Raw genomic sequence first — 23,715 nt, forward strand, 5'->3', positions numbered from 1 at the left:
ATGCCTTTTATTCTATCATCAATTTGCGATATGCGACATTAATGTGATGTGAGTTGAGGGATATAAAAAAATGGAATTCCAATTTTTACGTTTTCATTCATAAAAAAAAGGAAGGAATCTCTCATCCATTTCATTCCAATGTCATGTATTATATTTTATTATTTGTTGTATATTCCTCTTCCTATAATGCTGCTACATTATTATATATACGATACATGTACATTTGTTGATATCATAGCTCCATGCTTCATCTTTTTTTTTTTTTTGTGTATATTTGGCTCATCGTTTTGTATTTTGCACTGTCTATGTTTATATATACACACTGTGCTTTTGCCTTACTTGCTGTTTTTATTTTTCAATGCCACATAAATGTTTTTATTATATTCTTTTCCATTCCCACTCTTACTTCCATTCCATTCCTTTCATTTCATTTCTTTTATTCTGTCTGCTCCATAAAAAGTCGCATTTTTAATGCCGCATTCTGTGTTCTACTGCTGTTTTCTTCGCTCTTTTTTATGCTACTTACTTTTGCCATGCTTGTGCTAAGAGGAAGACAAACAACACTTTTCGAGACGAGAACGAGGATTATGAAAAGTTACGAATGAATCATCATTCCTTTGCCTTACAATATATATATAAGCACGAATTGAGACGATATGGTATGAAATTGGCACACAACAATGTCGTACCGACAATCGTCGATTCACATGTCAATTATGATTGGAATTGTGGCACGCGCTTTTTTTATGTCTGTATCATTGTGATTGAATTGATTGCGTAATTTGAACGGGGTATGCATGTGAATGTGCATCAGTCCGACCTATATATTAATTCGACACAGTTTTTTTGCTGTTGTGCATTCATATGATGATCATCATCATGAGCATAAAAACGACGTGCAATGGCAGTCACTGCATGCCACACGAAAAAATAATAAAAAAGTTGCACAAATAAAATCGAGAGTGAATCATAAAATCATATGTATACATGAATGAGAATGTCTAGCGTATATGAGGCTAGTAGGAATGGCACAAAAAAATAGAGCTTTTTTTACAATTTCCCCACAAAAAAAAAACGAGGAACAACAATGAATTAAAAAGTCATATACTATAGAGATGTACATAGAGGAAAGCGAGATTTAAATGTGCATTGCACCGCACACAAATGTGCATTTCCAACTTTTTTTTTGTTGTTGTTGCTACTGCTGTTCATTGTTGAATTCATCCTAAAAAAACTTTTTTTTTTATATTTGAACTTTCTCTTTTTTTTTGTTGCTGCTTGTTCAGCCTGGACAACGGTAAAATGAGCAAAAGAGCATCAGCCGTAGTGGTTGTATATACTCATTCTGACTGGGATTCAGATTTAATTTTAAAAATAAACTCTTCCTACTGAATGCATATATAGCAGCGACGAGCATTTTTTATTTTTTTTTTTTTTGAATTGAATGAAAATAAAAGCAATGCCGAAAAAAAAATAACAAGCGCTAGCAGATGAATAAAGCAGAAACAAAAGTATACAGTAGAAAAATGAATGAAAATGCTTCGAGCAACAGTCGAGTCGGGTATTTTTTTTTTGTGCAAATTAATTTAATGATTCATATTCATTTCTGTTTACATTCAGAACTTTTGGGATTCTTGTTGAAAAAAAAACTGCAGTTCTGAGGTTACAGAATTAACGCTTTTGCTGTCTGCGCTGTCAATAATTCAATTCGGGATATGAAGTTAATGAAATTTGATATTTTTTGGATGCTGTTTGAGTTGTTGCTGTGATAGTGAGGAGCCTGAGTGATACTAGGCAGCCACTAGGGTACCTTTAAGTCGCTATACCCTAATAGGACCTCTTAAGCTTGCTCATCTTAAATATACTAGCTTGTGAGCGATGCTCTTAGCTTACGGCACTTTGCATGATTCAAATTGATCTGGAAGCTCCCTGACAGACATAAAATAGGAATAGCCCAACCGTGCCGCTCAGACCAACATACAACATAAGTATATCCACTAATTAAGTTGTATCACACTTTGCATTCAACCCTACAAGTGTTAATTGAAAGAAGAACAAAACAGTCGTATCTTGATGCATACATCATGTATCTTTTTGTATCGTCATATGCGAGACTTCCCTTTGATGTTTTCCTTCTCTTTATTTTCCTGTCTTTTCCTTCTTATTTTTTTTTATTCATTCCTATCTCGCATTATATCCCCACATATTATATGTATTCATGTTGCGGTATCAATGTTATGTTTATTATTATGTGGTTTCTGTGGCTGCATTTTACAAACCAATTCACGCTGTATGATAATTTCACTTTTTTTTCGGTTCTGCTTTCATTAAATGAATAAATAAGTGGATGATGATGATGATAATGATGAAAAAAAAGTTTATAATTTAATTATAATTTAATATGAGGTATTTATGGAGGTACAAAAAAGGAATATAAATATTGTGAGAATTTTAATTCAATTGTACAAGCAACTGGCATGGAATGGAACTTCTGGGAAGGAAATTATGCTCACGTGATGTTAATTTGTTGCAAGGAATTCTTACATTATTAGGGATATTCCTGATTAACATCACTAGCTTTAATATTGTTCTAATAGTGCATATTGAGTCTAATAAGGCTGGACTTTGACTGACTAGACTGGACTAGACATGTGTTTCTATTTGTAATGATGGATATCATGAAGACATCGATCGACATTAGAATTAGACATACAACTGATCAGATCCAGTTTGGTTCTTCATAACTTGACTTGTAGCTAAAGCACGACCGTAGCCTGAAGAGGGTCTCCAGGTCTGCATAATCTGCGTTTTAGATGCTTAAATCTTCATTTCCTGAAATTTAGATGCAGATATATCTTGTCATACTTGAGACGTACGCAGAATGCGTCCCTAACGTAAGGCTTACTTAGTTCTGGTCTGGCAGTCAATTCACCCCAAAATAGGACTAAGCCCATCCATGAGGTTCCATCCAATCCTGGTGCAATTCACAAATTTGATTGAAAATTAAGGATTTCTTAAAAAAATCACACACAAAAGAACCAGTTCATCATCCTCAACATTTTCAGACATCTCAAAAGTCAGCTTTATGATTCTTACTTACATAAAGCACACTTATTCACAGACGAATGTAATTACCAAGAAAAAATGTGTATGAAAAGAAATTTTCAATCCTATTTTGTACATGAATAAATTTCTCATCCATAAGAAGCTTAAAACTCATCTTTTTAAGTACATGTGTGAATGTTAAATAAGAAAATTCACATGTCTTTCATAATCATGCTCAATATCATATACTTGTGCACAGCATGAAGTCCCCCATTAGTAGCCACTTAGCACACAATTTAAGACACTATCCACCACATGATATTATATTATTGGCCATATATACATCGCACGTTCCCATCTCTCTTTTTTTTATTCGCATGCTGTTGTGGCTGTACTATGTGCTTTTTTACCGTCGGCATTTTGGCGCATCTACAGCAAAAATTTTTTTTGAGCATATCCAGTTGAATTGAAATAGCATATTCATGATTTCAGAATCCAAAAAAAAGAAGGAAGAACAGCAACAAGTTTATCAAGCTCTGTGTGGCTTTTTTTGTGTGCAGCTACTCGCCGAAAAATCACAGAACGAGTTAAATGCTGTATTTTTATATATATGCATGAAAATTTATCTTAGGTCATGGAATGTATCACCAAACAAATTTTTTTGTGAATGGGGAAAACCCTCAGCCATAATAGCTGTATAGCGATATCAGCAACAAAAGTATGAACTTGAAAAAGATTCTTTTGGCTGCCTTTTTTTCCCTTCTTCTTTTTATTGCTTGTGAAAAATCTTTTTCCCATTCATATCGTAAGCGTGCTGCTACTTCTGTTGCTTTCTGCTATATATATACACACAAAAAGGCAAATCTCCTTCTTCTCTTACTTCTTCATTCTTGCTACTCATTTCGAAATAGAAAGTTCGATGAAAGCATGCCGGATGATATCATCACCATTGCTCATTGCTTCTTTCTATCCATGCTTGCTTCTTTTTTTTGTGTACAATGAAAATGAAACTTTTACTTCCTCAAAAAGGAATCTCCTCTTCTACTTTTGTTCTTGTTTTGCTCTCTTTTTAAGAAAATTGAAATCATCTGATGATGGGGGTGGCTTGATGCCGGGCAGACTGCGTTCCTTTCAGACCACTTCATTGCGGACGGAGCATAAAAAGTTTTTCCTTTTAAGCATCTATGCAAAAAAAAGTTGAAAAAATCCTTATCCTTGAAAATCGCACAAAAGAAGAAAGGTTGGCTTGGTAATGCTCGAATCTACTTCCTTCATTCTTTCCATTCTCACTGTTACGACAGACGATTTACAATCGAATCATTCTGAAATACGATATCATAATGTGTTTTCATCTCCTTCCTCCTTTTTATATATATCTACAAGCATCAGCAGACAGAAAAAAGCAACAGTCGTCATCATCAAAAAGACGTTTTCTTTTTCCTCCTTCGTGTTTTGTTGGTTTGGATGGATGGATTGTATATATACACAAAGTGAAGTGAAATAAAAGTAAAGTGAGTGAGCGTAAGGATATGGCTGGGTATGAATGAAGTGAATGGAATGAATGAATGAAAATTTGTTTCGGAATTGAGGGAGGGATGAATATGGCGTGTAGTAAAAGAATGAAAATAATTCAAAAGAAAAAAAGGTTCTTTCTGTTTATGATGAGAAAATGTTGGATATTGAGAATGAGAATGAGGAATTGGGTCATAATATAAATAGAAATGTTTATCAATGATAAATCAATTTCCTTCCTTACGATTTATCATCAGCAAGAATTGATAATCGTTATGATGAAATTATTATTTTTTTATGCTTCATCTTCGATAATTGGATGTCTTAAACATGAGTCTTGAGATGTTGTGGATGAACTACTTTGTAGAAGTAATAGATTTGTAAATGGAATGATGACGCAGTTTTTATTGTGGATGATTTATTGAGAATTGTGGATGATTTCTTGAAAATTGTCAATTTTATGGTTTTTGACTGTAGCAACTGGTTGTGGAACTGATGAAAGTCATCGAAAATGATCTAAGTTGATCTAAAAGTGATTAAACAGTTGCGGACGTCTACTAAGATCTCAAAATCATACAATTACGACCAGATTCACACCAGCATTGTCCGCGATACTAGAAATGTTGTCCACACGAAAGCCAAAAGAACAATTCAATCAGAACCAACTAGCAGTCACTAAAAAAGTCATTAGAAAGCCACAGTTGAGTCGATACCGCTCAGACTATCATTCAGAGTCAGTTTTAACATAGATAGACAGTCCTTAGCCTAAGAAAGCTTATCTGAATCAGCTGCCAGGGACTATAAGACTATGTGACCTGAACAGACAAGAGGTGAGTTGATTACCCTCATTGTCAGTTAGGGTGAGTAAGAAAGAATCATACAGAACAGTACAGAACATAAAAATCCAGCCAAAAACCCTTCAAACCTTCAGTCAATCCCAAGACAATCAACATCCCATCCAAAAAATCAAGCTAAACATCTCACAGACTGCACAATAATTAAATAGGATTTGAAGGATGATTACAATGTAAGCAATTGAAAATAAGCATGTAATTGCAACTGCTTTTCAATTATCGATAGATTTATGACAGCAACAAGGAAGAGATTGTTGTACTCGAATCTAAATTAAAAGCAAGTATTTGAACAGACATAAAGTGTGAAAAGCTGTTGATTGACAATTTTCGTCTCAAAGGCATGAAGGTAAGAAGATGTAATCAAGAAGAATGCTTCAAGGACAAAAACAACCCCTTTTTTATGTCTAACAGAAAATCATTTCCATCACCACCTCCACCGAGAATACAACAATAATATAATTTATATCAATTTTCCTTTTTAACAGCCAGACATCCTCACTCGTGCCTTATTTCTTTTCTTTTTCACCCACACACAAAAACATAAAGTACATTGGCAGCAAAAGGCATTGAAATGAATGAACATAAAAATTCTTAGGCAACAAGAAATTGTATGTCTGTGTATATAAACATTTAAGGCACAATTGCGAGAAAGCAAAGCATCATCATCAATGAGAAAAAAATTTACGTTTTTTGTGTGATTCTTTTTTCCTTCTTCCGTCTTACGAGTTCTATGTATGCCTATGGATGATGGTTTTTGTTTGCTTCTCTTCATCGTACTCGCTTCCAACAATGAAAATTGTGTCGAGTTTCTTTTGTCGGTTGTGCCCCAAATAAGTGTATATTTATATACATTTCGAACGGAGTAAGTTGAACTTTATCCTTTTTACCATTCTTATTTTGCCTATTTCCCTTCTTCTTGGTGTGATTTTCCTTCTGCCTTCATCATATCCAAGTGTACCGCAATTCACTTCATACTGATAATAGCAACAACAGAATAGAAAGTAGAAAGTAGACAGAGATGGAGGATACCGTCTAGTCATTGTCTGATTAAATTTTTATTTATTTCGGATCTTCTAGCATTGCCATGCTTTTTTTCTCTTTTATTTTGTTGCCTCACTTGATTCCTCTGTCTCTGTTTATTTCCCTACTACTTTACCATCATCATCTATCCACACTCGTTATTCTTTCTTTCATGTGTGCTCAGGGTACGGGAATCTGAATTTCTAACTCATAACGGTGTTTCAGAATTTAAAATTTAACGACTGTTCAAAATTCAAAAATTAACTGCCATTTAGAATTCAAAAATTAACGATCTTTTAGAATACAAAAATCAACGGTTTTCAAAATTCAAAAATTAACGGTCATTAAAAATTCAAAAGTAACGATTTTTTAGAATTTAAGATTCAACGGTCATTAAAAATTTAAAATTTAACGGTCATTTATTTTTTGAAAATGAAACTTTGAAAATTTTCGACATTTCCGCATCCTGTGTTTGCATATCTGCCTCTTATTCTATTCCATTCATACAAGAATGAGCTTTGTCGGCAAAAGCAGGCAGCACTTGCTCTAACTCAACTCATTCAAGTGGTTTTTCCTCAAGTGGCTTATTTTTTTTACGGCATTGAGAGGTTTTTCTTTCCCTCTTTTTTTTGTGTATGTTGTTCAGCTCTTGATTCCACTGCCAATTGGCTTTTATGCATCCCTTTTTTATACATTCACATGTTTAGAACACAGGACATAAAGAAGAAGTGGAAAAAAGAAAAACAGAAAGTGAATTTTCTTTTCCTGACTGAATGGAGGCAATTTTCTTTTTTTTTTTTTGGTTCATACTTAAACTTTCATTGACCCTTTCGATCCCTTTTATTGGGTTAAATGTCATTTATTTTCTTTTGCTATTGTGAAAATGTAACCTTAACATCGTAATACTGTTAAATTGGTTATGCAAATTATTTGACCTTCATTTTGGTTCCACTTCCCCCTCCCCCTTTGTACCCCTCAATATATTGTATGTAGTGAAAAATTGAAATTGAAAGAATTTTTTTTTCTATGTTTTCGTTGGATGTCCATTAAGAGCATTAAGTATGATTAATGAGGAGGTTGCTTAATAGAATCGAATGGAAAATTTTCTACCATCAATAAAATTAAATTAAATTAAACAGAAAATGAGAAGAAAGGGAGCATTCATAAGTGATGGCCATCACATAAGGACTAGCCATAATAAGGATTAGTCAGATAAATTTATATTCTGATGAAAAATCTCGGAAATTTACATTTTGTGGAGTTTGAATTTTTGAAAACCGTTAAAATTTGAATTTTTCAAAATCGTTAAATTTTACATTTTTGAAAACCGTTAAAATTTGAATCCTTCAAAATTGTCAAAATTTGATTCTTTCAAAATTGTTGAAATTTGAATCTTTCAAAAGCGTTTAATTTGAATTTTTGAAAATCGTTGAAATTTGAATTTTTTTGAGCCGTTAAAAATTTGAATTTTTAAATAAGGAGATCACATCATTAACAAACAAACCCCAATAAGAAGTTCTTTAAAAGGTACAGGAAAGGTTCATTTAACATGGCTTGGAATAATTGATTGTTTGCGGTTCATAAAAAGTTAATTAATATGAAGGTTTACGGGTTATTGTTGCATGAAAATTTTTAATTAGAAAGCTTTAAGGATCTTTTGAGAATTAAAAGAAATTCTTTATCAAAAATTCCGACTTAAAGGTCTCTCACCGGACATGGACAACAAAAAAAAGTGCTCGTAACTTGCAAATAATTTACATAATATAAATATAAATTTAATTTCTTGGTAACAAGGCCGATAAAAACTTCAACATAATTTATTGACGTGTCTTGCTTGGTGCTTTAATTATCTGAATTTATAGTAATTTTTATGTGTTTATGTACACAAAAAAAATAAGAGAAAAAAAAATATTTAACGAGGGCGTTGAAAATTGCTTCATAATTCAACTTTCCAGCCAGCATTTCTTCACGACTCAGCCTTTTAATCTCATTTTTTCGTGAGCTCTCATTTCTCAGCCACATGTACAGTATTTTTTTTTGCCAATTTTTTTAATTTACATTATGAAGTAAATTACGAATAAAGAATGAAGGCGAAAATTTTTCTGGCAAAAGCAATAACTTGACGATATATAGCTATAGAGCTATAGAGCATCATCACACTGTGCACGAGGAAGGAGCAAAAAAAGTTATGTATGTAAGAAAAGAACATGAAATTACGTGACAAAAATTTAATTTTCTTCAGTGCTGCTCTCCTTTCAGGAGAGAAAATTTATATTAGCGAAGTGTGTTTTTTGCCTGATAATATGAAAAAATTATTTCTTTTCAGTAGTTGAATAATAAAACATTTTCTTCAAGCAAGCCACCCCAGTATTTTTCGTTATGCTTCTCTCGTTCTCGCCCTTCTACATCAAAAAAAAAAACTTAGATGGACATTAAAGACTTAAAGGCTTCTTTCTATTAAAGTTCGCTCACAGCTCAACGTTACATTATGCATTTTCAGTTACTTTACCCTTGGAGCGACATTTGGGAGATTTTCATGTTGCTTGAAAGGGATCTTCTTTGTAAGGGAAGTTTAATGGAGACGAAATTTGGAATAGTGCAATTATTTTGCTCCAGAGCTCGAAGTTGGTTCGAATTTCATACAATTAGCTGCATTATAACTAGACTCAGAATCAACACGGTGCCCTACTTGACGAAAAAGGCTGAAATTTGACAAAATAGCCTTCCTTGTTCCACGCGAAAGTTGAAATTGTGATCAAAATGCTAAAATTTGACAAACGTGTCTTCCTTGTTACACTCGGAAGTTGAAAATGTGATCTTCTTGACGAAAAAGAGCTAAAGTTTGACATAGGTACCTTCCATGTTACACGCGGAAGTTGAAAAACGTGATTTACAGAATTTTTAGACATCCTTTCATCTTTGTCTTAAAATAATCATGCAGAATATTACATTTATGTATGGCAAAACCAATCATTGTTCCAGAATTCGTCGTATACAAGCATGTCCGTCTACTCAGTGACTCATTGGTACCCTAGCGAATATTCTCTACACTATAGTTAATTTGCGCTCCAAACTTTGAGATTCACTTCAAAATTGAGTTAAAAATTGATATAAAAATTCTGTAGACACATCCATCAGCAAGCCCATACCAAGTATATTCCCAAAGAAACCCAAAATTCCGACGAAATTCACCCAAAAAGAACTTTAGTTTCTTTTCTCAAAAAATAATTTTTTTTTTCTTCTATATATCATAAACATAAAGTGTCAAAGAAAGATTTTCTTTCTGTACTTACCCCGCCACCTCTTCCTTTTCCACGACCTCGACGGGATTCACCTCGCAAAATGGTGCCATCAGCGGAATAAATTATCTGGAAGAAAAGATGATAAAAAGAAATGTATTAAAAAAAATATATTCGTGTGTAAGAGAAGTGACGAAAAACAGACAGAATAAAGTTAGGTTTAAAGCATAAGAAAAGTGTCTTTCCGAGGGATAAAGCTTTATTTAGAAAAATGAGGCATTATGGGATAAAGTTTTATCATTGAGGAATAAAAAATAATACGCAATAATAGGAAAGGAACCGATAACAAAGCGGAAGAAGGTGAAGTTTGTTAAATATGGCATAGAATTATAAATTTAAAGTCGTGTGCCAGTTTATTTTAATTTATACTTAATGGAATTCTTTGCATTTTAATTTATTCCATTAATTTTTTTTTTCTCTTTATTTAAATTTATTTTTGTTTGAATTGTGCTTTAAAAATTCAATATGGATAAATTCTCAATATTCGTACTTCCATCCGTTCATAGATGGCGTGTCAAATTGAAGAAATTCCTTCAAGACAATTCAAATGTTTTCAGTTGAAACATTTGAGAGGTTTTCAAATTTTCTTTTATTTCAAATTTTATTTTTCCGTTAAAGTAAGCTTTGAAATTTTTTATCCAAACTTCATTTTCTACTTCACAAAAAAAAATGTTCCGCAACACATTTCAAAAAGGCTTCCTGTCAGTTTTCTACAGCATCGGCAGCAAGCCATTGTTAATTTGGGACACAAAAGTATCACATGGACATATCAAGAGAATTACCGACGAAGATTCAAAATCATTAGCTTTAGACATTCGTGGAGTAAATGTCGTAAATTGCTACATCACAGCACCAGCCGATCCATGCACATGTCTCGGAGTTAAGCTTCCATTTTTGACAATCATTGTGAAAAATTTAAAGAAGCAATTTTCATTTGAAGTACAAATTTTGGATGATCGTGATCAGCTCCGACGCTTTAGATTCTCAAATTATCAAAAAAAGACACGAGTCTCAAATTTCACAACAAACATGCCATTAGCATTAAATTGTGGATGGAATCAAATACAAATGAATCTTGTCGACTTTACACATCGCGCTTATGGAACAAATTATATGGAAACAGTTCGCATCACAGTTCATGCCAATTGCCGTTTAAGGAATATTTATTTCTCAGATCGTTTATATACGGATGATGAGAAGCCTGTTGCCTTTAAATTTATGGGCAAAGACGATGAGAAGAAAAAGGAAAAAGAGGAAATAAAGAAAATACTCAAAAAGCCTAAGGAAGTAGCTGTTGCCGTTGAAACTGTTCGACCTACCTCACCAGTTTCTCATGTCACAGAACCGGCAGTTGTTAATGAAGCATAAATTGATATTTTTTGGCAGAACAGAAGTAAATAAATCTCTTCCACATATTTGAGTACTTTGATGGAATTTTTAATTGTTTGACATTCCCTTGCACCCCTTGGCTGTGTTCCTTGTTTTGATAATACAGGAAATTCCCTTGTTAAGCACTTGCCTATAGACAATTAGCCCCCTCGACAATTTACTGAGTGTATTTTTTTGTGTAAAAAAATGCTCAGAATAAGAAGAAGGAACCAGCATAGAAATATCTGGAATCAAATATGGCATGAAAGGGGGAAGGGTTGACACCAATATATACGATATTTATATGAAATGAATCAATATCGAAGGGGTACGTCACGTTGTATGACTGTATATTAGGGTAATTTCTCCCTTCCTTGATCACTTGCTGCTTTTTTCGCAAAAAACAGTATATTTGTGTAGGGGAGACAAACCACAGTCAACTTACTTTGCATCCCCTTGCTTTATATTCATTTTTACTATACAGTGCAGTGCCATCCCTCAAATAGTATATATGGAAATGTATAGGCAAAGCGGTCAAAACTTTAAGTGCATGTAGAGGGATAGGCAGTAGTATTCTAATTGCTTTGACAATGACACACATACAGCACAGTCGGGACCCCTTCTTAATGTTCCCCGGACTTGAATTAGAAGTCATGTCGCTGGCTTGTCAGGTGAATTTTCGAGAGTATGTGGCATGAATTTATTATTTTTGGGGAATCGACAGTCTTCAATGTCAAGTCAATTAGACAGTAGGGGAAGTGGAAAGATGATGAGGGAATGTCTGAATGTAATTAAAAAAGGGGTTCACACCCCATCAGCATTATAAACAGCAATAATCAGGTGAATTTTCCACAACCAGTCAAGTTCAAGGACGTTGAAGGAAAATCCCCTAAAAAAGTATGTTATGTATGCCAAGGCAAAAGGGAACGACTCACGTTTTAACCATTTTTATTGCACTTGAGACGAAATAAAAAGGCAAAAAGCTTTAAGCTTCATACATATTTTGGTAATGTAGACGATGTGTACGACATAAGGAGGAAGAAAAGCCATAAAAAAGACATAAAAACGACCAAGAAACATTTTTATCGTATTTACTGTATTGTGTACAACCCAAACAACCTTTTTCCATCTCCTCTCCACTTTTTCGAGTGCTATAAAATGTATTTTTGGGTCACAGACATAGAATGTTATTGTAAACCTTTTCGTCCTGCCCTTTTGTGTGAATATCACTTGACTGACTGATAAAAAGTCAAAAGAAATCCCGTCTACTGTTGTCATGTGCTGTCTGGTGTCGATCCATCCCTTAACACTGTTTATATTATTATTATGTATACATGTTATCAGCATAGTAAGTCACAACCGTCCTCATTCCATCAACATCATCGAAGACGAAATTGAAATAAAAAGGAATGCCTTGCTGCCAATGTTATGGCGTGCGGTAATTTTTTTTTTTTACACATAAAGCTTTCCTTCAGTCTTTATGCCATGTGCTTTCTCGTCTCCTTTTATACACAGAATGTATAAACCGTCTGAGACGTTCTTTTGCTGCTCATTTTTCTTCCTTTTCTCTTTACTTTATTTTTTATGGGGGAGGCTTTCTTGTTGATGGATTTTTATCAGCGATCCCTAACGGCATAAAGACTGTTTTCTTCATTCTATTTCCTCCTTTTATTTTATATTTAGCATTTTACGAGACGATACGCTAAATACATAAATATATATCTCATTCATGAATCATGATTGTACATGTGAACGTCTTGGTGTCTTATATAGCCAACAAACCCGGCTCCATGATTTTGTTGCCGCAAAGCACATATAGAAGACATAAATCGTAATAAAATTACAACCCCATCCACAGACACTTTTTGTTCTTCTTTATCATTCCACAATTTACGGCATTTTTATTTATTGTTGTGCGGATATGAATCAGTGCTTTATTTTTGTTTGGTAAGGGCTTATGTTGTTGTCTCTTGGAAATGGAAATCATCTTAAGTATTTTCCACTTGAGAGAATATTTGTGGATGTGGATATGCCTTTTTTTTATTTGTGATGATATGCTGTCGATAGCTGAATATTTGGGGAGATTTATAGCCATACATTGATAACAAGAGAAGTCAATGAACTCAAATGTGACACATAAAAAAGTTATATCCTTTCCGTACCTTTTTAACTTCACTATATCCATATTATTGTAAACAAAACTAACCTGCCCCAAAAAAAGGCATACATACACAGGCAGAAGAGAAAAAATTTCCATTTTTATCCCCCAAAGAACAATAATCATATACATGTTTGCATATTCGGTAATGTATACAAACGAGTCCCACATGTTGGACATACACACATATAGTCGAGTGGCAGTAATTGGATTTTATCTTTATATTTGTAGACGATATAAAAGCCTTCAGACATTTCAATACTGATATTATCAGCCCCAACTTTATATATAGATCCAATTTTCGTCTGTGCGTGGCACGAGGAAAAATAATGAATTTTCCATTAAGTACTGACGATGACGATGATGATGAAGACGCGTCTGAAGACAAAAGGAGGCTTGTAAGGATATTCACCCCGTTACAACAACAACAAAATGTAAGCAGACGAAAGGAAGTAATTTTTTTGGGGAGCCACACGCACATACCCTCGAGCGGAGTTGATGAGGAACCTATTACTCATTCTATGTATATCTACTGCTGATTAATTTGCGTGTACGAAAGGAATTTTCCCACCCACAAGACGAAAGAATGTATTTTTAAGGCACACACAATAATGTTTTCCCCAAATGTTTTGTATTATTTTGGAGCTGCTTGTCGCTTTCACTTCTCCGTTCTGTCATCACCTCTTAATTCATAATAAATAAAATATTGGGGTAGGCAAAGGCTCACACTTTTTTTTGTGTGACTTGAAATGAAAGTGCTTTTATTTTTGTGTATATGGCTTTGTGGGTAAAAAACGAGGAGAGGAATTAAAGCTTTATTCACTTCTGTTGCTCCCTCAATTTTACGAAATTTTCCCATTCAGCTTTTCCTGCTTTTGATGTTTTTATTATTATTCTTTGCCTCTTCCGTTCTCCCCAACAAATTTTATATGCCATATCCATGTTATGAATGACTTAATACTCTTCAATGAATGGGGAATAATTAGCGGATTTGAATGTTGTAACTGCTGGATGCATATTGAAGGATGTTGAACCTTGCATGTTGTATTGTATTGAAGAACAGCCACTTGTGTTAGATCCATTAATATCTATCCCCATTTAATCGTTCAAGTATGTGGATGGATGATATTAATTTTAATTAGGCAAGCACATTGAACTCTTGTGAACTTTAAGAGGCAATTCATGACATCCTTTATAGAAAGAGATTGTTGAATGATAAGATGGAAAATTTGCATAATTCTCATAATTTCCCTTTTTGAGGCTTTAATGAGGAACGACTTTTTGAGGAGTGTGAGGAAATTACAATTCAGAATAAGAAGTGGAATTGAGTTTAATGGAACAAAGATTTGTGTGCTACTGTAATAAAATTGTTTGAACGTCATGACTTGATATTTAAGGTTTAAGGCTGTTATTTGCTTGACTTTTATGATCCACACTTGCGTAACAGCAATGAAAATTAGTCAATTGATTTATTGCTGTATATGGACTACTGTAAATTCGCAATTGTCGTGGATTATGGATCTATAAATTAGATTAAGGTCAGTCTGACCATCTGTTTGGTGCTTGAACGAATATCCAACAATTATAAACTCAAAAACTTCCAAATTCTTCTTAATTCCATTCGATAATCCAACAAAAAAATATTAATTAACATTAAAAGTAACCGAGGAAGGGAAGGAACCTTGTCATAAATTATGCGTGAACATCGACAGATGTTGGATATGATTCTAGACTCTTAGAAATTTGTGTGAGAAAAAATGCAAGCAGAGAATATTTTTGGGATTTAAATTCATTCCAGTTTTATACAGCACGGAAAAAAATGAATAAAAATTTTGGAGGAAGAAGACGAAAAGTTGATTAATATTTCAGTTCCTTTAATCGCACATTTATTTTATTTCAGCCATAAAATGATTCTTATTTGTAATGAATTGATGCAGTGGTGTGTCACGGCATGTTGTGTGGATCTAGGAAGTGACAAGTCGTCGAAAAGGCATGAAACGGTGGACAAGGATGGTGTCTTTAGACAGGCATGGCGTTACCATGGAGTTACTTAGTAAAATTCGAACCAGGCTTGATCCATGGAATCGAATTTAGATCAGTATGACCAAAAATTGTCAAAATTTCCAGGCCTGCAACCTTGGACGAACTTTAAGGTACAGCCGGAATCTGAAGGACTGTGCATTCAAAACACAGAAAGTGCAGGCCTGGAGTTCTTGGATCCAACTTCAAGCCAAAGCCAAATCAACACAAAAACAGCATTTTCTGCCTTTTCTATGCCATATCCCTTCAAGACTCATAACAAATGCTTCACATCAAAATCCAAAGCTTCAACACCACTGAATATCCATAAAAAGAACATGAAAATCGTAAAGCATTTGAAATTAAATCATGATGATGATGACAGGGACATAAAAAAGGAATCGAGTCCAAGAAGTTCTTATTCTTGTTAAAAAATTTAGTGTCGACAGCAAAAAGACGAAGGTTCGCAAAAAAAAATCCAATTTTATTAATTTTTTTAACATCGTCCTTTTCGGGAGAGCAGTAATAAGTCGTAGCAGTCAAGCAGGCAATAAAAAACCATAAAAAAAAATTGAACACAAAAGAAAAAAAAAATGTTTTTAATTAAAAATCCGCCATTTTTATATGCCGATGCTATGTGATATATATTAATTGTACAGTTACTAACTAAATATAATGTAAAGAGCAGCAACGAGTGGCAGTAGTGGTAGTGATGGTGTGAGGAAGAGGCGAGCAAAAAAAATAACATTTTTGTTTCATGCGAGATTAAAAAAAAAGTCAAAAGCAGGAGGAAGAAGAAGAAGAAGAGGAAAAAAAAATCAATAAAAGCAGGATTTTTATGGAAGTAGAATTTACGGCTACTAACCTCACACTCACACGCACAATTTTCACGTTTTTCTCTTTTTCCAGCCCATTTACCTTTTAATTTTGTGTTCATCGTTTGCCATTTTTTTCATTAACTTTTTTTCTTGCCGTCTTTTGAAAAAAAGACTCTTTTCTGTATGGCATTCATACTTTTTACACAATACTGAATATATGCTCTCTTTGCCTTTCAGCATGGCAAGATAAAAAGGAGAGAAAAAAAAAGTTTTTCATTATTCATGTGTAAGATGCGTCATGTTTACTGATAATAACCTTCCATTTTAATGTGAAAAAAATTTATGACTTAAATTTTTAAACTTTCTTATGCTTCCTCATACTCTATGGCAGGGGTGGACAACCTGTGTGTTGCGGCACATCTTTATGTTTGAAGCCTCAACCAAAACCGACTACGACGTATGGTTAATGGCATTTTTTCAAGAATTACACTATTGTGTCACGGCACACAGGTTGTTCACCACTGCTCTGACAGGTATCCTGCGTGCCGCGGCACGCTAGTATGTCACCAACAATTCTCCAAAATGCCATGAACCATAAACTCATGTTTAATTTCGTACGACGCTTACAACCAGCATGTACCGCGACACACAGGTTCCCCACCCCTCCTCCATCGCCTAGCGCCTCTTAAGTTAAATTGTATAGAAAAAAAAAGTATGAGAGAGAAATTATTATAAAAAGATATACAGTATTTTATTACTTTTAATAGCATGATTATCTTGCTTCATTCATTCATCCATTCTTATTCATTTATTCTTTATATCTTCACTTATTCCTCTTATTTTTCTAAAGAAGATATTTGCTAAAGCATTTTAATGAGCAATATTTTGTGGCACGGGTTGTTCCGAAGCACTGCTTTAAATTATCAAAATCGAATAAATTTTTACTAGTTTTAACAGAAATTCTTAAAGAAGTTTGGGGTTTGGAATGTCTTTGGGGTAGTTTTTTCAGCTATTTTGGGTTGAAGGTTGGTAGATTGAGAATGGATGAGTGGTGGCTTCATACCTGGAAGGCATACGACGTAGAACATGGGCAAATGTTGTGTAAAGCTAGATTTACTTGAGAATGGAAGTTGAATTCGAAGAATTAGGCTCAAAAAACAGTCGTGGCTCATCACCAAGACACAAATGAGTTTGGACAGCACTTATTGACTCTGGCTTATCACTTTTTTAATGATAATAAATCTTATGGACAAGATTTTTCTTTGAACATTGTCGTTGTCGTGTGTATTTCCGATTTGTGTCTAATTAAGGCACTAGGACATAGATTCCATCGTCAATCAGGATCGCAGTGCCTCCATCTTATCGACATCAGCTAAGCTTCTAGATTCTATAGATTCTAATCCAATTTCTAGTGCACCGCCCTCAATCCTTTCCATTGCACAACTTTAAAGTCAAATAAATCAAGCCTTAATCTTTTTGTCATACATGACAAGATTCAGTGTTCCACTCATTAAACATTCTTAATTTACAAACACTCACACAAAAAAAAATCATCATCTTTATTATCATAAAAAAGCAACAAAATGGAAAGAATTCTTTAAACCAGTCAGCACCGCCACCAACAAAATATTCTAATGCGATATAAATTACATTAGCAAATTGCATACATAAATAGCCATAAATTTTATGTTAATTTATGCATCTCAATGTAATGCTCATTTATTCCTAGCACACAAATAATTCCAAGCACACGAGTTCCTAACTCGAACGAAGGATAACAAACCAAATACATAGAAAATTGGAATGCGTTTCTCTATGCCATGGACGTAGCGCGTGCACACGTTTATCGTACTGCATTTGTTAGCAATGAGGGGTGGAAGCCGATTTGATAAATCTATTTTATCGTCACACACAGAGGAGTTGCGCATTCATTCATTCTTATTATGATATTCTAGTAACGTTTCACTCATTAAATGTACTTTTTATTTTGTGTCTGTGCATGCTTGTGTGTGGCATTGAATAAATATATTTCGTCATTAAAATGCATTTCAAGGATTTTTTTTTTTTGGAACTAAGCTACGGTTACTTTACTTTTGTTGTTGGCATTTGTCGGGTAAGTGAGTGAGAGTCATGAGATTTTAATTAAATGTGGAAATAAATCCATTACTTTCACTGCCGAACAAAATGGCTAGAATATATAATCGATATAGGAACTTTCTTGATTGTCATCATACGACGATCATACATCTAGTCTAGTAGAAGAAGTGAATTTTGAGAACCGGGAAGTACATTATGGTTAGTGTTGTTTGAGAGGGCAGCTTAAGGTATTGTCGTATCCAGGAGTGTACACCTGATCCGAGTACACTCGAATCGACTCGACTACACCCGAATCGTTCCGAGTAAACCCGAATCGACCCGAGTACATCCGAATCAACCCGAGTACACCCGAATCAACCCGAGTACACCCGAATCAACCCGAATACACCCGAATCGACCCGAGTACACCCGAATCGACCCGAGTACACCCGACTCCCATGACAACTACCCTGTGCTACTCGGTTACACAATGATACGTAGAAATTCCCTCAACCACACTGAACTCGAGTGTTGCTGTTTAGTTGGTGAAAATTTACGATGAAAATGCAATCAAGGAAATTGGATTTAAAAAAAAATACAAAAAATTTCTTCTGCTCTATTCAGCGTATATATTGCGAAAAAAAAAATTCAGATTAACTTTTTTATATTGCCATGCTGAATAGGAAGGCGGTAAAAAATTGAAAAAAATAATTTTCTTGCGTGAGTAAAAATGTCAGATTCTTCTTCTTATTTTTTTTGGTATGGAAATGTCGCAACATAAATTGCCATAAAACTTCTTCGCTGAATGCTGTTCCTTGTTGAATTTGGTACGAGAATGAATCCTGGAAAATTATATATTTTCTCTAACTTATTGTTAACATCCACTTATACCTCTTCTTCACACGATCTACACAATAATATAATAAAATAAGCAGCTACATGCACACAATTTTCCGCTTCATACAACCAAGTTTTTTGCCACTCACACCACGCACATCTAAATCGCAGCACAAAAAAAAAGTAAAAATTGGAAGATGAAGAAGAAAAACGTGAAACGAGTCTCGAGACAGATGAAAATTTCGCTTACATAAATTTCATAATTTTCCTTTTTTTTGTGCTGTACTCGAAAGAAATAAACGAAAGAAAAAAGAAAGAAATTCATGAAAGTGTGACACATAATTTTCCCCGACACTTCTTTTTTTGCTGTGTGCCTCATTCCAATTTTCCATTAAATAACAGCAAGGAACAGAGTTGTGTTTAGAATTTATTGAAGGGTTATATGGCATTGATAAAGAACCAAATCTAATGTGATAAAAATTTAAAAAAAATCCTTTTCGATTCATTTTAATTTTTTCGAGGATTAAAGTTTGTTCCTTTATCCAGAAAGAATTCAGGCTGTGAATTTTTATGATTTTTCCGAGCTACAAACTACGCAGTTTGTAAAAAAGTTCGTTATTTTTTTGAAATTTTTGAATATTTTTGTTCAAATTATTCCCCTAAAATTTCAGGGGATAGTCAACCAAATATTTTGTAAACAAACGCACAATTTCACAATTTTGGAATCAATTTACATCAGCCAATGCTTTCAAAGCATCAAAACATCAATATTCAATCACTCTACATCCCCCAAGCTACACAAAAGCACTGATTTCCTATCAAAATTGCCAATTTTTTCAAATTTAATTTTCAATCAATATAAATATTTAAATTTTGACTATTCAGAGCATTAACAGCACTGTTGCACAATCAATACAGCATGCAAACGACACCCTAAAGGATGAAAACTGTGTCAAATTCATTCCCCATCTGCCGCTCGGCATCTCCATCCTCATCTGATACTTTAATAGCATTAAATAGTTGAGGATCTCAGAAATATTTTATTATTATTATTGTGTGGAGTATACTATAAAGTAATTTTTAAGCAGCAGAGCCAACATAACCATAGAACCATTAAATAAATTTATTTTTAAGGATATTGCAAAAAGAAGAAGCAAAGACGAGAAGATAATTTGATTATTGCACGATGATGATGGTGATGGTGATGATGATTGCCATAAAAGAGGCACTAATATTAAATTATAGCCAGAAAAAAACCGGCGAGCATTAAAAATCATAAAAAAATTTACAACTAGTTTGGATTTTTTATTGCCAAAAATGGACGCCATTTTTTTGCCCAACAAAACTTGTTTTCAATTCCTTTTTTTTATATTTTATTGCCCATTGTGAAGTCACTGAGGCGTAAATGGCAGAATGAAAAAAAAAAGAAGTAAACCCATGCAGATAATCGATCATTAGAGGGTGGAAATACAGCCATCGCCGTCGTACAATACGATTGGATATACATTGATTGATTGTTGATTCTGTGGCCGGGCGGTGATTCAATTATTTAAGGTTTTTTCGTCTTTTGATTATTCTTACTGTGTGTATTTAACAGCAAGAGTGATATTGGATATTTTCTCAATTCCTGTACCGCGGATGCTGTTATATTTAAACAATTGGTCTCTAAAATATTCAGGATGTATCCTGTGTGTGTCTTTTGCTTCAATGACTTGATGGGAAATGTAAACATAAAGTCCATCAAACATCAATCGATGGCAATGTCCTCTAACGATTATCATTGTCATGTCATCTACACGCATAATATCTTAAGGTAACTGCAACGACAATGTCGACAGATGCGAATAGCAACACAAAATTATGTGCCATTTTTGTCATCAACTACATGCTTCCAACACATTTTATGATTACTGTAATTTTAGTCACATTTACGTTTAATATTTTCATCATTCATTCAATGATTCTCGTACATATATATATATAGTCAGGCACATAACACACAACAGTCAATGGTTTGTAATTTGATAGCAAATCATGGAAGCGCACACATTGTAATATGTTTTTTGTCAATGCCTGTTTTTCAGTACAGGAAAGAAACAAAAAATTCTCAAACTGTCACGACTTCCAAACGCAATTTAAATGAATGTGAATGACACGTGTTTCTGGTTGCCTTAATTTTACTCTCTTTATAGCTTGTGAAATATCCTTTTTTTTTGTTATTCCTGAATTTCTCTTTATTAGACGACATAATGATACGTTATTAAGGCATAGTATTTTTATATTCACAAAGGAATCGCAAGCATTGCAGAAAAAATTTTGTTTGATTGATAATTAATGGGCATTGTATGGGAAGTTCGAATATACTTTTTTTTGAAATGAATATGATTTTAATTAGATAATGCTGTCACATGATTTGGATGGGATGTGAATTGCATTGAATATTCTGACTGCATGTTGTAGTCGAATGGCACATGTAGATTTTGTCCCGGGGCACATTTAGCTTTAAATTAGCGTTTCTTTGGCTCCAGACCAGGTTCGAGGTTGAGTTACCCAAGCTAGAGTTGCTCTTATTCCAAACCAGATGAAATCCGGTTCTAAGCTAGCATGCCTCTTGCCCTGGAACAAATTCTCTGAAATCTGACCTCGCGACAGAGTCAGTCGACCTGATCCAGGTTTTCGGTCATTTGTGCATCTTATGCTGTTTGAGCATACTTTAGGCAACATCTAAGAGAAGCCATGGATCACAATTGAACTGTAAAGCCACCGAAATAAGCAAGTAAGCATGTATGCTGCTCGGAATGAAATTATTCACAAAATTGACTAAATTTTTGACAGTCTCAAATAAAATCACAACATTAATCATCAAAGCTGCAGTTATTCATTAACGAGCATCATTCACTAACTACGTGACATGTGTTAATCACTTCCTCCTGCATCCTTCACCCAAAGAAATCGAAATTTACCCAGCATGTGACTTAAACACAATAAATAATTTTTAAGAATGAGAAAATTTAAGACAAAAAAAATGACGGAATTAAATTAACGCAATTGTCTTGATCATGAAGACAGCAGCAGCAGCAGCAACATAAATAAATTTTATTTCATTTCATTTCATCAATCGCAATTTGTATTAAGATGGAAAGATTCAAGTTTGCCTTTCGCATCGATGATTAAGTCAAATAACAATTGAATTAATTTCATTTTCTTTCTCATCATTTCGTTGCCTTTTTTTTGTTGTTGCTGCTGATGCCGAAATAAAAAATTGAACCTTCCACATTCATTCATTCAATCGCGATAAATATGAAGGAACAAAAAATAAACAGAAGATTGAAAAAAATTTAAATGAAATCCTTCAAGAAACCCTTTTTGGTAATATCCAATTCTTCTTGAATTTTAAATTATGTCTAACATCATCAAAAGGAATAAGAAGAAGCAACTTGGGACTGTCGGGAATTTCTTTGAGTTTATTCACCTTCGATTCCGCAAAAAAAAAGGAAGAGAAGAAGACCTTTTTTGAACTGGAAGCCTTAATAAATTTTATTTCTTTTACAGGAACGCTAGAAATCGTTAAAAAAAATTATGCCTGCAACTTGTGTCTGCCTATGTATGTGTGTACATGTTTCTTTTTAATTTAATTTTCATGCTTTAATATCAGTAACGTTGATCAAATGCAATGTATGTAATTTTAACATCTATAGCTGAGAATTTTTTTGTACACAGCAACACACATTTTACTGTGTCTATATATATGTACAGGAGACCCCAATTCAATAGTAAGTGAGTGAGTGAAAGAGCAAATTATACTTTTTTTCGACAGATGTGCATTTTATGGATGTATTAGTGCTTATAGTATTTTTTTTTTCACCATCATTGCTCTCTACTCATTCTGCGTGTTATTTATGTTTTTTTTCGTATGTTGTATGCTTGCCACAGCTGAGGCGCTTTATCCTTTTTATATTGATATTTTGCATTTTTATATCATCTGGCAACACAGCACCATGGCATGCATAAAAATCATTTCTTTTTTTTTCGGAATTAATTTAATAAAATTGTATTAGTAGTTGACATTACTAGGCACAGTTAAATGTATGAGAGATGCAATGTCCGTAACTAAAAATAATGATATTTCCATGCATCCTTTGTACTTGCTCATTCACATTTGTATGCGTGGATCTTAATTCTTTTTTTTTGGAATTAGACAAAGATAAATGCTTTACGATTGTAATGGATGTTCCTATTGGGAATTGTTATTAATATTCTCATGTACTGGAACTGAACATAAAATTTAATGACGACATGAAACAATTGTTTGTGAATAAAATTCAAGAAATACAGGATCGGATGGATGGAAATTGCACATATGTATAAAATTATGACTGTAATTTCAGTTTGTGTCTTGTTTTTTATTGTTGTCATGTATTGCAGTGCTGTACAAACTTGTTTGCGCCATGGCACACCTTGATGGTGAGTCTCGATCGAAATCGGACACAGAATGCGATTCAAAGACACACAGACACAAAGGGAACTTCCAAAAAAGATACAGCGACATCCTAATGTGCCGCGGCACACAGTTTGAGCAACCCTGACTCATAGAATCAATTGATGCTGCTCAAAAAGATTTTTTAACATTTTTTTATGATCCTTGCTGTGAAGGATATGCTCATAAATTAAAAAGTCTCTTCCTTTCCAATCCGAAAACTACAAAATTT

At 33.8% G+C, this 23,715-nt stretch overlaps 1 protein-coding gene and 1 pseudogene across 6 annotated transcripts in view; one reads left to right on the forward strand and one right to left on the reverse strand.

Annotated features, from left to right (window-relative positions):
- Nucleotides 1-23,715, reverse strand: part of Tet (Ten-Eleven Translocation (TET) family protein) — a 102,178-nt gene that overhangs the window by 53,376 nt on the left and 25,087 nt on the right. For all 6 annotated transcript variants that reach the window (XM_070641638.1, XM_070641641.1, XM_070641640.1 and 3 more), the window contains exon 4: nt 9,725-9,799. In XM_070641638.1, the coding sequence (XP_070497739.1) occupies nt 9,725-9,799 (75 nt within the window). The remainder of the gene's footprint in view (nt 1-9,724; nt 9,800-23,715) is intronic.
- On the forward strand, nt 10,400-11,098 carry LOC139091424 (cilia- and flagella-associated protein 20 pseudogene; annotated as a pseudogene).

The sequence above is a fragment of the Chironomus tepperi genome, unplaced genomic scaffold (assembly GCF_022539635.2).
Source record: "Chironomus tepperi strain 1889 unplaced genomic scaffold, CSIRO-AGI_Ctep_v1 contig_244, whole genome shotgun sequence".
Lineage (NCBI taxonomy): Eukaryota > Metazoa > Arthropoda > Insecta > Diptera > Chironomidae > Chironomus > Chironomus tepperi.